Genomic DNA, 12,766 nt, shown 5'->3' on the forward strand with positions numbered 1-12,766 from the left:
AAGAACACCGTCCGGTCAGTGTCGTTCGCCTCTGAGACGGACCCGTGAAAACACACACATGTTTTATCTCGAGAAGAGCGGCAACTCGGAGTCCCCCGACAGCGTCGCTAACATGTCCAAGAGCGACATACTGAGAGGAATCATCACTGAGAAACTGAGCACAGCCGCCCGGGAGATCTTAGCAGTGGTGGAGAGGACTGTAGCCGACTACGAGGAGGAGGCTGCGGGCTTCAGGCAGGAGATTGACCGGCAGAGGAGACTGCTGGAGCTCCTGCAGCCTCGGGTCAAGCTTGAGAGGACAGGTCAGTGACAGAGGCGGATTTGCCGAACTTCATTTAAAAATGACTCATTTAATATTTCCTCGCTAGCTGGTGAATATAGTGACTTCACAGTGCAAGAAGAAAATGTCCGCACAATTGTTTAGAAATGGATTAACAAGTCGGCATGCGTTTAGTCAGCTTTCACAGGATAATGTGAGACAATCACCGCTTTTGGGGTTCCTTTAACTTTATGGGCAGCCCACCCCCTGAAGCTAATGAAAAATTAATTCTACTAAAACTCAAACTTTTCACTTGTGTTTCTTAAATTTTGACTTAATAACTTGCAGCTTTCCCTTCCCCACTGTCACCAAAGTGCGTGTGATGTGGTTTCTATGTATTATTGTAGGGTCTTTTTCATATATTAAAAAGCGCCTTGAGGCAAATGTTGTAATTTGACACTGAATAAATAAAATTGAATTGAATATAACTGAAATTTCTAGTTATTCAGAAGTAAGTTGCATTTTCAAGTCGGCTTGTCAACATTTTTAATTAACCCAAAACTTGAGTTGATTATAAACATTTTTGACTTAATGACTCATAATTTACAGTTTTTCAGGAGTTAGTCGCAATTTTGAGATACTGATTTGAAATTTGGACTTGGCTCTGATCAGCAATTTTTATTTTTCAATGTTGGAAATGAGCTTACATATAAAACATAAAGGTGAAGTTTTCACAGTTCACATGAAGCCTGCTCTATCAGTTTTAAGAATTTAGGATGTCAGATTTTCCACAGTCTGCAGTTATTTGAGTGATAAACAGGACTAAATCCCAACTTTAAAGCTGCTCTTTAAAAATACATGTTGCTTTCAGCTGTTCATAGCAATATTGTGTTTGGCCATACATGAAGTAACTGATCAGATCTGACTGACAAAAGTAATCTCTTGTCACAGATCTGGACATCCATGAGGTGGTGGTCATGACCGGAGACAAAGAGGATCAGCAGCACACACATCTGCCGGGTTTGTTTTCTGTCAAAGCTTGTTTTCTTAAATGTTGAGAAAAAGGAGGAATGAGTGAATGAACGACTCTAAGGACAATACGTTTTTGCTGCAACACTAAAGATGATGTTCAGACTTACATATGGTAGTAAATAGTAAAATAGGGTGTGTAATGTTTCCAGGTATGGAGGGTCCTGGAAGTCCAAGTCTGCTACGTCGTGATGAAGATGAAGATGAGCAGCGGATGGCCCAAATGTCGATGAGTTCCAGGCAGAAAAGAGAAAATCTGATGCACCCGGATTATGAAATACCAAGGTTACAAATGCAATCAGAATCAGAATACTTTATTGATCCCTGGGGGAAATTATTTCAACAGTTTATGTCAACAGTCTGGATGTTACAGTTAGTTTACATTGTGACGCTTTGTGTTTTAACAAAAAACTTTGCATTTGCACCACGGCTTCACCTTTGCCAGTACTGGCCTGAATGTAGTGCTCTAACACAACTACCATTTCTCCTGACAGGAAGAAGTCCAGCAGACATTGGCTCAGTGACACACAGAGACATCTAAATTTCAGGATTTGTTTCCTGGAGGACTCTCAAGACGGTATGCTCTCAAACATGGGTACATTTGAAGTTCCTATCTTAGCACCTGAACCAAATAGCCAGACCTAACGATACTAAAAACCTTAAATGTTCAAGGACTTGCAGATGAACTTGCAGAGTTCTGAGATGCTGCCGGCCAGGATAACCATTGTTTCCTCACTGCTTGCAAAGTCTTGATCTCACGATGGTTTCTTCTTTTTCAGGGTTTAAAAAAACTCTGTTTGAGGACCTGAAGTGTCCCCGTGATCTAAAGGAGGGTGACTTCTTGGACATGATCAAGTCCACGTTCCCTCAGCTGGCCGGGGACAAACCGCTGAACATCTTCAAGTCTGACCACAGTAAGAGACTCCAGAGGCTCATGCTGAAGACCCTGACACCAGAAGACATCTACAGGACCACGAAGCCCACCGGGCTTGAAAAGGCTGTCCTCTATGTCAAACTTAAGGTCGACACTAGAGTAGTTTTCCTCACTGCTGCCACAGATATAGTTATAGTCATGAAAAGTCTGTTAACAGGTAAAACATTAAAGGAAAAATGATAAATAAGTGTTCAAAACTAAATACCTCTTATGGTGCGTTTGATTTCTTCTGCTTCCAGCTGACTCTTTAGGAAACAAAACAAATGACAGCACGAACACACCACTGAACAGAGCAGAACATTTCCACTGTAATAACAGATCAACTGTAACTTGAATTGCTGCTCTGAACTTGGTTCTGTTAGTATTGAGATATCTTCATGGAAGTTTGTGTTTATTTGGCAAAAATGGTGATGAAATATGTCCTAAAATAAGCTTTTCCCACTGTGTCTGTCTGAGATACAGTCAGATGAGCCAAAACAAATGGCTTTGACCTGCGTTAAAACCATGTTCTGATTGACTAAAATGCAAACAACTAAAACAAGAAGAATAACTGATTTAAATGACGTTAGTACTTTCTGAGTTTTTGTAAAGTTGTTTTTTTTATCTTACAGACAGGAGAGGAAGACGAGGAGGAAGAACTTCACCTGTTACCCACAAGTGATAAACCTTTAACACACAGTGACAGAGTGCTTATGAAAGGCGATGAAGCCATTTCAAGGTGAATTAAAAACTGAAAAAGAAATGTTGAGTTATTTTGTTTAAAGGTCAATGAAACAGTGTGTCCTTTTTACAGGCTGTTAATGAAATATTAGCAAGTATACCACCCTATAAAGATAAAGATCCCCTAACAAACACAACCGTTTGAATTGCTGGCTTGTATGTAAAAGCAAAACATTTACAAACACAATGTCAAACAGTTGACAGATGACACTCTACTCTTTACATAAAACCAAATAAAAACCTCAATCAGGATTTTTTTTTCTTAAGTATTTTTATTCATATTTAGGCATGAAAAGATGAAAAAAGATCCTGATTGAGGTTGTTATAATTCATGCATGACAGGGTTAAATAACAATAATTACAATGTATCACGTCATACACCTGTAGTAACATTAAACGACCAGTGGGTGACAGGGTATAGAGTGACACATCAGCGTCCAATGTAGTGGTTCATGTGTAAGTGTAACATCAACACTGACACAAATACAGAAAACAGCCTTTGAATAGCTGTTCACTGTAGTGACCACTATGTGTGAAAGGGTTACAGGCCTGGACTGGTAGTCTTGCATATTGTGCATTTCCCCTATTGGGCTGGCGAGCCTGTGGACTAATAGTTGAATGTAATTTAATTCTTTGTCGATATAATTATACGGGCCAGTCCATCCGTGCCCGAATAGACTGTTACAATAGATCATAGAAAATAAAAATGATCTACACAAAAAATTATGTTTGAAGGCAAAACGACTGGAATGAATTAAAACACTGATCCATGACCAAGAAATATTCTTGATTTTATAATAAATTCACAAAATGAACTAAATTTTAATTTGTATTCATTACCCTCATTGAGAACTGCAACCATCAGTAAAAAGAAACCTACTGAAGGAACACTCATTAGCTATTTCTATAGTCTTAAAATTATTTGTACCCAACATTTAAAACATTTAATTGCTCCATATTCTTGATATTAAAAATACGTTATTATCGACCAACATAATAGCCAGCTCCTCACAGCTTTTAAATATCATGATTTCAAATAAAGTTTTGATTATTATATTAATGTGAGGTTTGCAAGCAATTTGTTATAATTCTTGGCTTGTCCGTATTTTTCAGTCAATATTCATAAATGAATTTATGAAAATCTTTGTTTCTTACCAGCTCCGTTCAACAACTAGACTATACCAAAGTGGATGTCATGGCCAACAGCTCAGCATCACAACTACAGCTCTTGCTAACAAAAGATGCTGCTGTAAATGGGTCTAGTGATGACAAACATGGAGTCGTGGCATTAAACCCAGAGCTGCAGGTGGCAAAACGTTCGAAGGCAAAAGAGCTCCAAAGTAGTTCGGAGACAATTCAGACAAGTACAATAGCCTGTAAAGTGTGTGGACTCCAGGGAAACCAGGACAGCTTGATTCAACATGCATGGAGTCACGTGGATGAGTCACCGGCTGTTTGTGGAATTTGTGGAGAACGTTTTGAATCAGTGGAAACATTAAAGGGACATCTTACAAATGACCCAAAATATCACAACTCTAATAACCAAATGTCTCTGCAAACAGAGGCGAAACAATACAAATGTGAAACTTGCGCTAAATCATTTGGTCTAAAGGAGCAGCTGGAAATTCATTGCAAGGAGCACGCTGGCCTACAGAAATACCACTGCAACATCTGCGGGAAAGCTCTCTCCCATCTTCGATCAATGAGACGGCACAAGCTGACTCACACAGTGGAGCGACCCCACAGTTGTGAAGTTTGCGGGAAGCATTTCAGATGCCCGCACGTTTTAAATTCTCACAAGAAAATCCACACGGTCAGGGAGCGGCCGTATCTCTGCCACATCTGCTGCAAAAGCTTCATGTCAAACAGCGTTCTGTCGACTCACATGAAGATTCACAGCAATGAGAGGCCACACATCTGCTTGGTGTGCAAAAAGGCTTTTATTTATAAAGGTAGTCTAAAGGCTCACATGCGAATGCACACCGGCGAGAAACCGTACAGCTGTTCCCAGTGCGGCCGCTCCTTCAAGCACAAGTGTCACCTGAACGACCATGTCAGGAGCCATTCAGGCATCAAACAGTTTGTGTGCAGCATTTGTGGGAGAGCGTGCTCTCGCCAAACTCAGCTGAAGACCCACATGAGGACCCATAATGGAGAGAAACCGTACCAGTGCGACATCTGCAAGAGGTGCTTCTCGCACCGCGGTACTCTCAAGTCACACGTGAAGATCCACGAGGCCAAAAAAAAAGACAGTGACCCGCCCGAAAACCAGACAGTGTGTTAACATGGGCTCGATTCCCTCCTATGCAACTTGTACGACTCTTGACTTTTTTTCTTTTAAAGAAAAAGTGTTAAATGAGGTATTCCTTTGGTAACAAAGCTCATGACATAAATACTTGGGTCTTGAGAGAAGGACATGAATAAAAATTATTTAATGAATAAATAATTTTTATTAAGAAAGAACTGCATAATTGGTTGTTTTTCTGGATATAAGTACTGAAAAGCCTAAAGAGATGACTAGTTCTGCTTTTTTGAAAGACAATTAAGCCAAATCTAAAGGGAAGAAATCAAAATGTAAGGAACATGTTTGAATGATTAAAAACACACACCAGCAGATTCACAGAAATAACTGACACTATCTTACCCTGTAGCGTAAGGAAAAACATGAAAGTAGACTTTCAGTCAGTCAGTAAGAAAAAAACAAATTTGCGTTAATTTAAAAAAATTAACGCAAAAAAACCAGTCTTGATTCTGACTTCATGTTTTCAAAATCATATATATATATTACACATGCAAAGACAGACAGGAAATGTATAGAGAGAGATATTTGTATATATCTAAAAGATGAAAAAATATTTGATTTCTGGGGGATTTTGTGGAACTTAATTAAAATTAGTTTAAAAAGTTGTACAACTTAAAAAAGCTGTCAACAAAAGAGAAGAAGCAACATTTACATCTTTAAGATGTATTTATTTTTTGCTATTATGTTGCTAGAACATAACAAAAATTTCAGTGGTGCCCTCGGTAATAAAGAAAACACAAAAAAGATAAATAAGTTTGGGGGGGGGTTGTATATTTTGTTATGCTCAAAACATCATCAAGAGGCACAGTGTTGATGAGGTATCAGCTGAAATATATATACCAGGTTATACGTTCATGGAAAACCAATTTGCACCACAGGATGGTGCGTCAGTGTTAACGTTTGAAATTTAGAGTTATGTCATCTTGAAACTTGTTTCTTCTAAAGATATTGAGTCAAAATTTTGAGCTAATTACAAAAGTGGATGTAAAACAAAAAAGATTGTTTTTCTCATTAGTGGAAACTAGCTCCCATAAAAGTCTCTTGAAGAAGGAAATATTAAAAGTTGAAAGAAGAGCAGTACATCAGAAAACATAAAAACATCCACTGATAAAAGCCAGACAAAAAGGAGAAACAAAGAGAAACTTTAAGGGGAGTTTTTTACTCTGACTTAACCTTTGTTACGTTTTTTTAATTGACAAATTTAAGAAAATTTACTTTACAGTGATATCTGTTTAAAAGAAAAGCAGAGAAAACTTTTGAATGAACACGCTTTTTGTTAATTGATATTGAATTGAAACGGTTATTAATGCATTTTCCGTGTTAATTAGAAACAGAAATATAAAGGACACTAACTAATAATAAAAAAAAGTTTTTAAAGCAAACATTTGGAGAATAATCTTTGTAAAATAATTATTACATTACTAAAACTGGTTGAGTTGTTGAATTGTCACTGAAGGCTGTCCGGATAGAGTGGTCAGAAAAGGATACAGCTGTTGTTTCTCCCCGGACGCATTATGTGGCTGCACCGTAACAGTCTCAAACGCGTTCGACATCAAAACTGAAAAAACAAACAAAGAAAATCATGTTTTGCTGGACAAGCAGCAGCGGAGGCTCGGAGCCACTCGACAGCGTCGCTAACATGTCCAAGAGCGACATACTGAGAGGAATCATCACTGAGAAACTGAGCACAGCCGCCCGGGAGATCTTAGCAGTGGTGGAGAGGACGATAGCCGACTACGAGGAGGAGGTCGCGGGCTTCAGGCAGGAGATCGACCGGCAGAGGAGACTGCTGGAGCTCTTGCAGCCTCGGGTCAAGCTTGAGAGGACAGGTCAGCAAAGTTATGGTTATGGGTGTTCCGAACTTTCTTTACCAAATTACACATTTATGCTCACTAACTGGCAAAGAAAAAGATCAAAACATCTGAAACGAATGATACACAGATTGTTTTTATGACGTAAATAAAGATTTTTGTGAATTGGGTGCTTTTGGTCACTTTCACATTCTCTACACAGCACTTAATGTAGAAACGGACAGACTTAGTGAAGGTCAAAAGATCAAAACAGCTAATCACCTCGGAATCTGTTTTACATTTACCTTATCATGAATATTTCACTATAAATATTTTTTTTTTGAGTTCTAGGCCCTCATAATTAAAAAAAAAAGTGTTTTACTTTTAAAGAGCTGCACAGCTGTGACGTATTGATGGAAGCCAGTCTCGAGGAGAATGAGCATCACATGCAACAGTCAGGTGTGTTTGTGAGGTTTTGCATTGGAGATTTTGTGTTGTAAAATACAAAAAACACCAGCAGTACAAGTAACTGAACTGACAAAAGCAGATGAAGTAGAAGTAAAAGAGGAGTTCGAAGCTCTCTGAGTGTTAGTGCTGGTTCGAAGTTATGAGATTTGCAAATGAACTGCATTTTGTTTTATTCATATTTGACGTAGAATTCCAACATTTTTAGAATTGAGTTTGTAGTAAAAAGCCTTTATTTTAGTGAGTTAAAGACATTAAAAAATGCAACAAAATGCATCAGCTTGCACCTCTTACAGGGTGTAGTGATACAAAGATGCTAACAGAACAGTTACAGCTGCACTCAGCACAGCTGTGCAACACTAAACAGCATATAAGAAGGCAAAGTGTATGTTTTTGTTTAGAGCTCAGCAATTTCCTGCTGTGAAATTTAGGTTAAATTGGGTTTTGCTTCAGTGCATGCATAAAAATTGTAGAAGTGTGTGCAGATGTTGTAAAAATTTACTTTAGTTGTCAAACAGTCCTGTGATGTAAAACTCAAACATTACTGTGTTAAAACTGACTTTCTGTGTCCAGATGTGAAGGACACTGTGATCTCAGGTCTCCCGGTGTACGATAATGTGGAAGAGGAGGGGGTGGAGATGCCATTTGTGCAACCAGACACAAGCTCCACACAGCATGAAGAACAACTTAAGGAACCAGATCATCAAATACCTGTAAGGTTTGAAATTCACATATCTATCTTAGATATGTGAAAATGTCAAAACTTAAAATTATTCAAGTCAGCTCTCGTGTGATTTATACTGAAAATTAAAAATTTTGCAGTAATTGGTTGTTAATTAGTTTGAGTTGAGACATAAAGTGAAAACCTGGCAGAAATGCAACACAGTCCAAAACCGATTAAGTATTTAGACATATTACTAAGTGTGTCTACATAAGCTGTAATTGCCTCAAACAGCCTTCAGTTCAAATCTTATAACTTAGCTCTCTAGATCCACCTGAAGGTCATCTGAATGTATTCTCCAAGGTTTAATGTTCTGGTCAACCAATTGGTAGAGTACATTTTGAGGCCCTATATCATTTCAATGAGGTAAATTGACCTACCTTTTTGAGTCTTTTCTACCAATTGTATTGCCAAAAAAATCCACCAAATGGCACCGTGACTTAAAAAGATAGCCCGAGAAGGGTCTGGCTGCAGCCGCTGTGGAGTGCCATATTACCTCCACAGTAACCGGAAACACGTGACCTCCACAGTAGGCAGAAATACGTGACCTGCATGGATACAGTGGAAACCTTGCAAGTGGATCGTAAAGGTTGGGACAGAGTCTTTCATATATAAATTTGCCGTTAGCAATTTCATAATTCTAGGAATCATCTAGTTTGCTTACATTGATCATGTTGGCACTTTGCGTTACAGCAACGGGCATTTTTAAATTTTGGTTTTTTTATCCATGGCAGAGAAACACAGATATGTCTGTTTACGGGCCCTGGTTAAAGTAAGAGAGCTGGATTAAGGGCTTCTGTGGGCGAGATGGCAAAAAATACACATTTTGCGTTAGAATATGATTTTTTTTGTTGGCATCAAAGATGGAAAGTAACAAAGTACAAATACGTCATTACTGTACTTAGTAGAAGTTTCTGGTATCTGTACTTTACTGCTACACTTTCTTGTGCCTACTTTATACTTCTGCTTCTTACATTTTAGCATGACATGTACTTTGTACTCCCTACATTTTCAAATCAGGGTTATTACATTACATCTGCTTTTTTGTTGCCCAGATTTTAGTTAGCCTCGGTTAAATTGTCTATTATATGTCAATAGATACATATGTCACAAATAAAAGTGTCTTGTAAATTAGTTTTTTGTAAAGAATTTTCTCCCCAAATCTCTTACATGCTAACTGTAACGTGTTATTTCTGCCAAAACCTGAACCTAAATGTGTATACGGTGTTTATCTGTTTTTCTCTGTTTTAGATGCACATATCAATTTGGAATTCTGCCTCAAAGCCAGAATTGCAGGAATGCACAACATGTTGCAGAAGACTCTTTCACTGCCCTCTGTGCCCCAATTTCAGCCCTACTGTCAGGGCAGTGATTGAGGAGCATATAAGTGGACACATTAAAAATGCTTTGCCTTTTAAAGGTACGTTAGGATTATATATACCTTATAGTTAAAGTTATAAACATGCACTTCTTTTTAGTACTTCTGCATTCTCTTTGTTGACTTAAAAGTTGCTTTTCACATTGTACAGTTCAGTGCATTCATCAGCAAGAGAAAAATGTGTTTTCATTAAATACATTTTTTGTTCCTGTTCACTACATTTCTTGACAGCTCTTGTGATCCACACCATTTTGCTTTCATTATTGAGGATGGCTTGGATATTTTTCTTAACATGTACACTCTGATTGTTAGATAAATTGATTGCATTCCATATAACTACATTTAAATTACATGTGTTTTTTTTCTCTCTTACAGACAAAATGATATGCCGGTGCAGGCTGCCATGTAGGACAACAGGACACTTTCACTGTCCTGTCTGTAACATGACAATCATACGGCGTGGGGATATGGCAAGGCATTTATTGTCATGTCAACATAATGTTTCAATAGCTAGTCAGCCACCACTATCAGGACTGCTCCCCACTGCACTCTCCAAGGTGCCCCGCATCCCTCTCAATGTCTTCTCTCCAACATCTAAACCATTTTCTGAATCTTCGGTAGACCATGCATATGCTCTACCCTCTGTGCTAAATGAAGTCCATGAAAATGAAATGCCCTCACTGTGGTCTTAGTCTTCTTAAAAAAAAAGGCCAAAAATATTTATCACGATATACATTTGAAAATTTGCGATAACGATATAACTGACGATATAATTTACACCAGACAAAATACTTTACAACTCCTCAACTTTATTAGTGCAAAAAAAAAAACCCATCAACATGCAGCATGCTCTACTAAAAATAGTGCTTTGTTGTGTATCTGACGGATGAAAGCTAAACCAGTTCCACACCACTGAAGTTGCAGCATATTTACAAACCAATTCTGGTTCATCTGTTTCATTTAACGATCCACTTTCACTCTTCTCATTCTGCGTCGCCACCATGTGCGTATGTAAACAAAGGCACCGCGCATGCACGTTTCACCCATATTCTGTCACGATGTTTCATTTTCTTATCGTTGCCCAACATTACACCGGTATTACCGTGAACGATATGATATAGCCCAGCCCTAATGAGGAGGCATTCAAACAGATCAATAGATGTTTGTCTGGCCTGTCATCTGCAGTGTTTTTGTGTAGAGGGACTTCTTCCTGTTTGTTTTTCAGTTTGCAGAGGACATGGAGCTCTTTTTAAAAGCATGTGCTGACGAGCAGGGATTACGGGTCAATGCGATGTTTGACATTTAATGGAGAGATGAAGGAATTGGCTATTTGTTGTTGTTTTTTTATTTTTTTTTTATGTGTGTTTGGGTTGTTGTTGTTTTTTCAGTGTACAGAATTCCAATTAAAGTTATTTCAAAATGTTGTTTACTTGTTTCCATACTTACAGTAAAACATTACAGTGTAAATGTAACAGCATTGTTTTATACTTGAAACTTCAAAATTAAAAGCTTAGAGTTGCTATTAACATTAATGTGTTACCCTGTAATCAATAAGATTTTTATACACTTTATGCATTAAAGCTCTGGGCTTTGTGCTGGCCATTTGTAGCCACTTCACTTTTATTTATTTATTTATTACCATTTTTGCTGTGTTAATGCAAGTGGAATGAAAGGGTCTTGATTTTTTTCAGCTTTAATAACTTTCAGCTTCTTAAATACATCAAAAATATATTCACTAAACATTGTTCTTGCCTCTATCATGGCAAAAAATGGCTAAAATTGCTTTCACTCGAAACTCAACACCTAAAAATTATACTTTTTAATGTTTTTTTGTTTTGATTTTACAAATTACATCATTTACCCAATTTTGGCCATACAAGCAATTCCATGTAATATCCTTATTTTCAAATAGGGGCGTTTGATGGCTTACCACACCCCAATGGATCAAAAGATTGACGGAGGTTTGATTTTAAGGATCTAATACAGGGGTAGGAAACTACAGGCCACGAGAGCCGGTGTCCTGCAGTTTTAGATGTCCTCGATCCAACACAGCTGATTCAAATGGCTAGATTAGCTCCTCAACATGTCTTGAAGTTCTCCAGAGGCCTGGTAATGAACTAATCATTTGATTCAGGTGTAGTGACCCAGGGTGAGATCTAAAATCTGCAGGACACCAGCTCTTGAGGACTAACGCTCCCTACCCATGATCTAATAGTTTGAGTTAGCTAATGTTATGAGTAACAATGGAACGATCTGATATTATGCATCGTATCGGTCCGATACTGATCTAAATTACTGGATCGGATATCGGAGAGAAATTAAAAATGTAATCCGATCCATTAAATATCACGAAAGCACCTCACAAAACTTGCGACATGGGGTAACTCATAGTGGCTGAGAAATGTGAGACCTCTTGGCAGTCTGGTCGAGCATTTGTAGCCTCGCTACCAAACCAGCACTTCATCTCTGAGAAAGTGATCCCAGAGAGAAGTAAAGCAAGTGTGTAAGTTCATCTCTGAATGTTTGTGAAGCATTCCAGCGTTAAGCTTAACAACCGATATATGGAGCGACTGCCTCTTCTTGCTGCTACTTCAGTCATGAAACTGATCAGTGATCAGCTGATCGGCTTTTCTGTTGTGACTCCGTCTCTCTTGTTTGTTTTTGACCCACTTTACACCAGAAAAAGGAAACCAGCGGCTGAACAACAGCAGCACATTAAGCTCGATAAGCTGTAGCTAGAATTTATTTAATATTACTTTCTACACCAGGATCCTTTTCTACGTAGCTGACGGCTGGTAACTGTGCAGGGGCGGATCTAGCAAAGTTTAGCCAAGGGGGCAGGTAGGGCATGAACAGGGAAAAGGGGGCACAAAGACATACTTTTCTTTCTTATTCTCATTTAAAATGTCTAGCTTTTAATAAATAATTATCTGAATCTTACACCCAAAGTTCTTATCTGATGTAAAATGTATAGAAGTCCATTACCGTATATAGTAACCATTAAGTCAAGGTTCTTTATTTGTGACATGCATAGTTATACAAGTATAACACACAGTGAAATGTAGCCTGACACGCTCCTCGACATGTGCAAAAAAATTGGGGGGGGGTGTAGAGGAAGAACATTATATATATATATATATATATATATATATGTATATGTGTATATAT

General features: G+C 38.1%; 1 protein-coding gene across 1 annotated transcript in view; it reads left to right on the top strand.

Annotated features, from left to right (window-relative positions):
* LOC101472730 (uncharacterized) overlaps positions 1 to 12,766 on the top strand; it is a 29,197-nt gene continuing 16,431 nt past the window's right edge. Inside the window, exons 1-5 of the mRNA XM_076879887.1 lie at positions 1 to 302; positions 7,425 to 7,493; positions 8,073 to 8,212; positions 9,472 to 9,640; positions 9,974 to 10,155. Coding sequence (XP_076736002.1) covers positions 59 to 302; positions 7,425 to 7,493; positions 8,073 to 8,212; positions 9,472 to 9,640; positions 9,974 to 10,155 — 804 coding nt within the window. The 5' untranslated portion in view covers positions 1 to 58. The remainder of the gene's footprint in view (positions 303 to 7,424; positions 7,494 to 8,072; positions 8,213 to 9,471; positions 9,641 to 9,973; positions 10,156 to 12,766) is intronic.

The sequence above is a fragment of the Maylandia zebra genome, linkage group LG3, assembly GCF_041146795.1.
Source record: "Maylandia zebra isolate NMK-2024a linkage group LG3, Mzebra_GT3a, whole genome shotgun sequence".
Taxonomy (NCBI): Eukaryota; Metazoa; Chordata; class Actinopteri; order Cichliformes; family Cichlidae; genus Maylandia; species Maylandia zebra.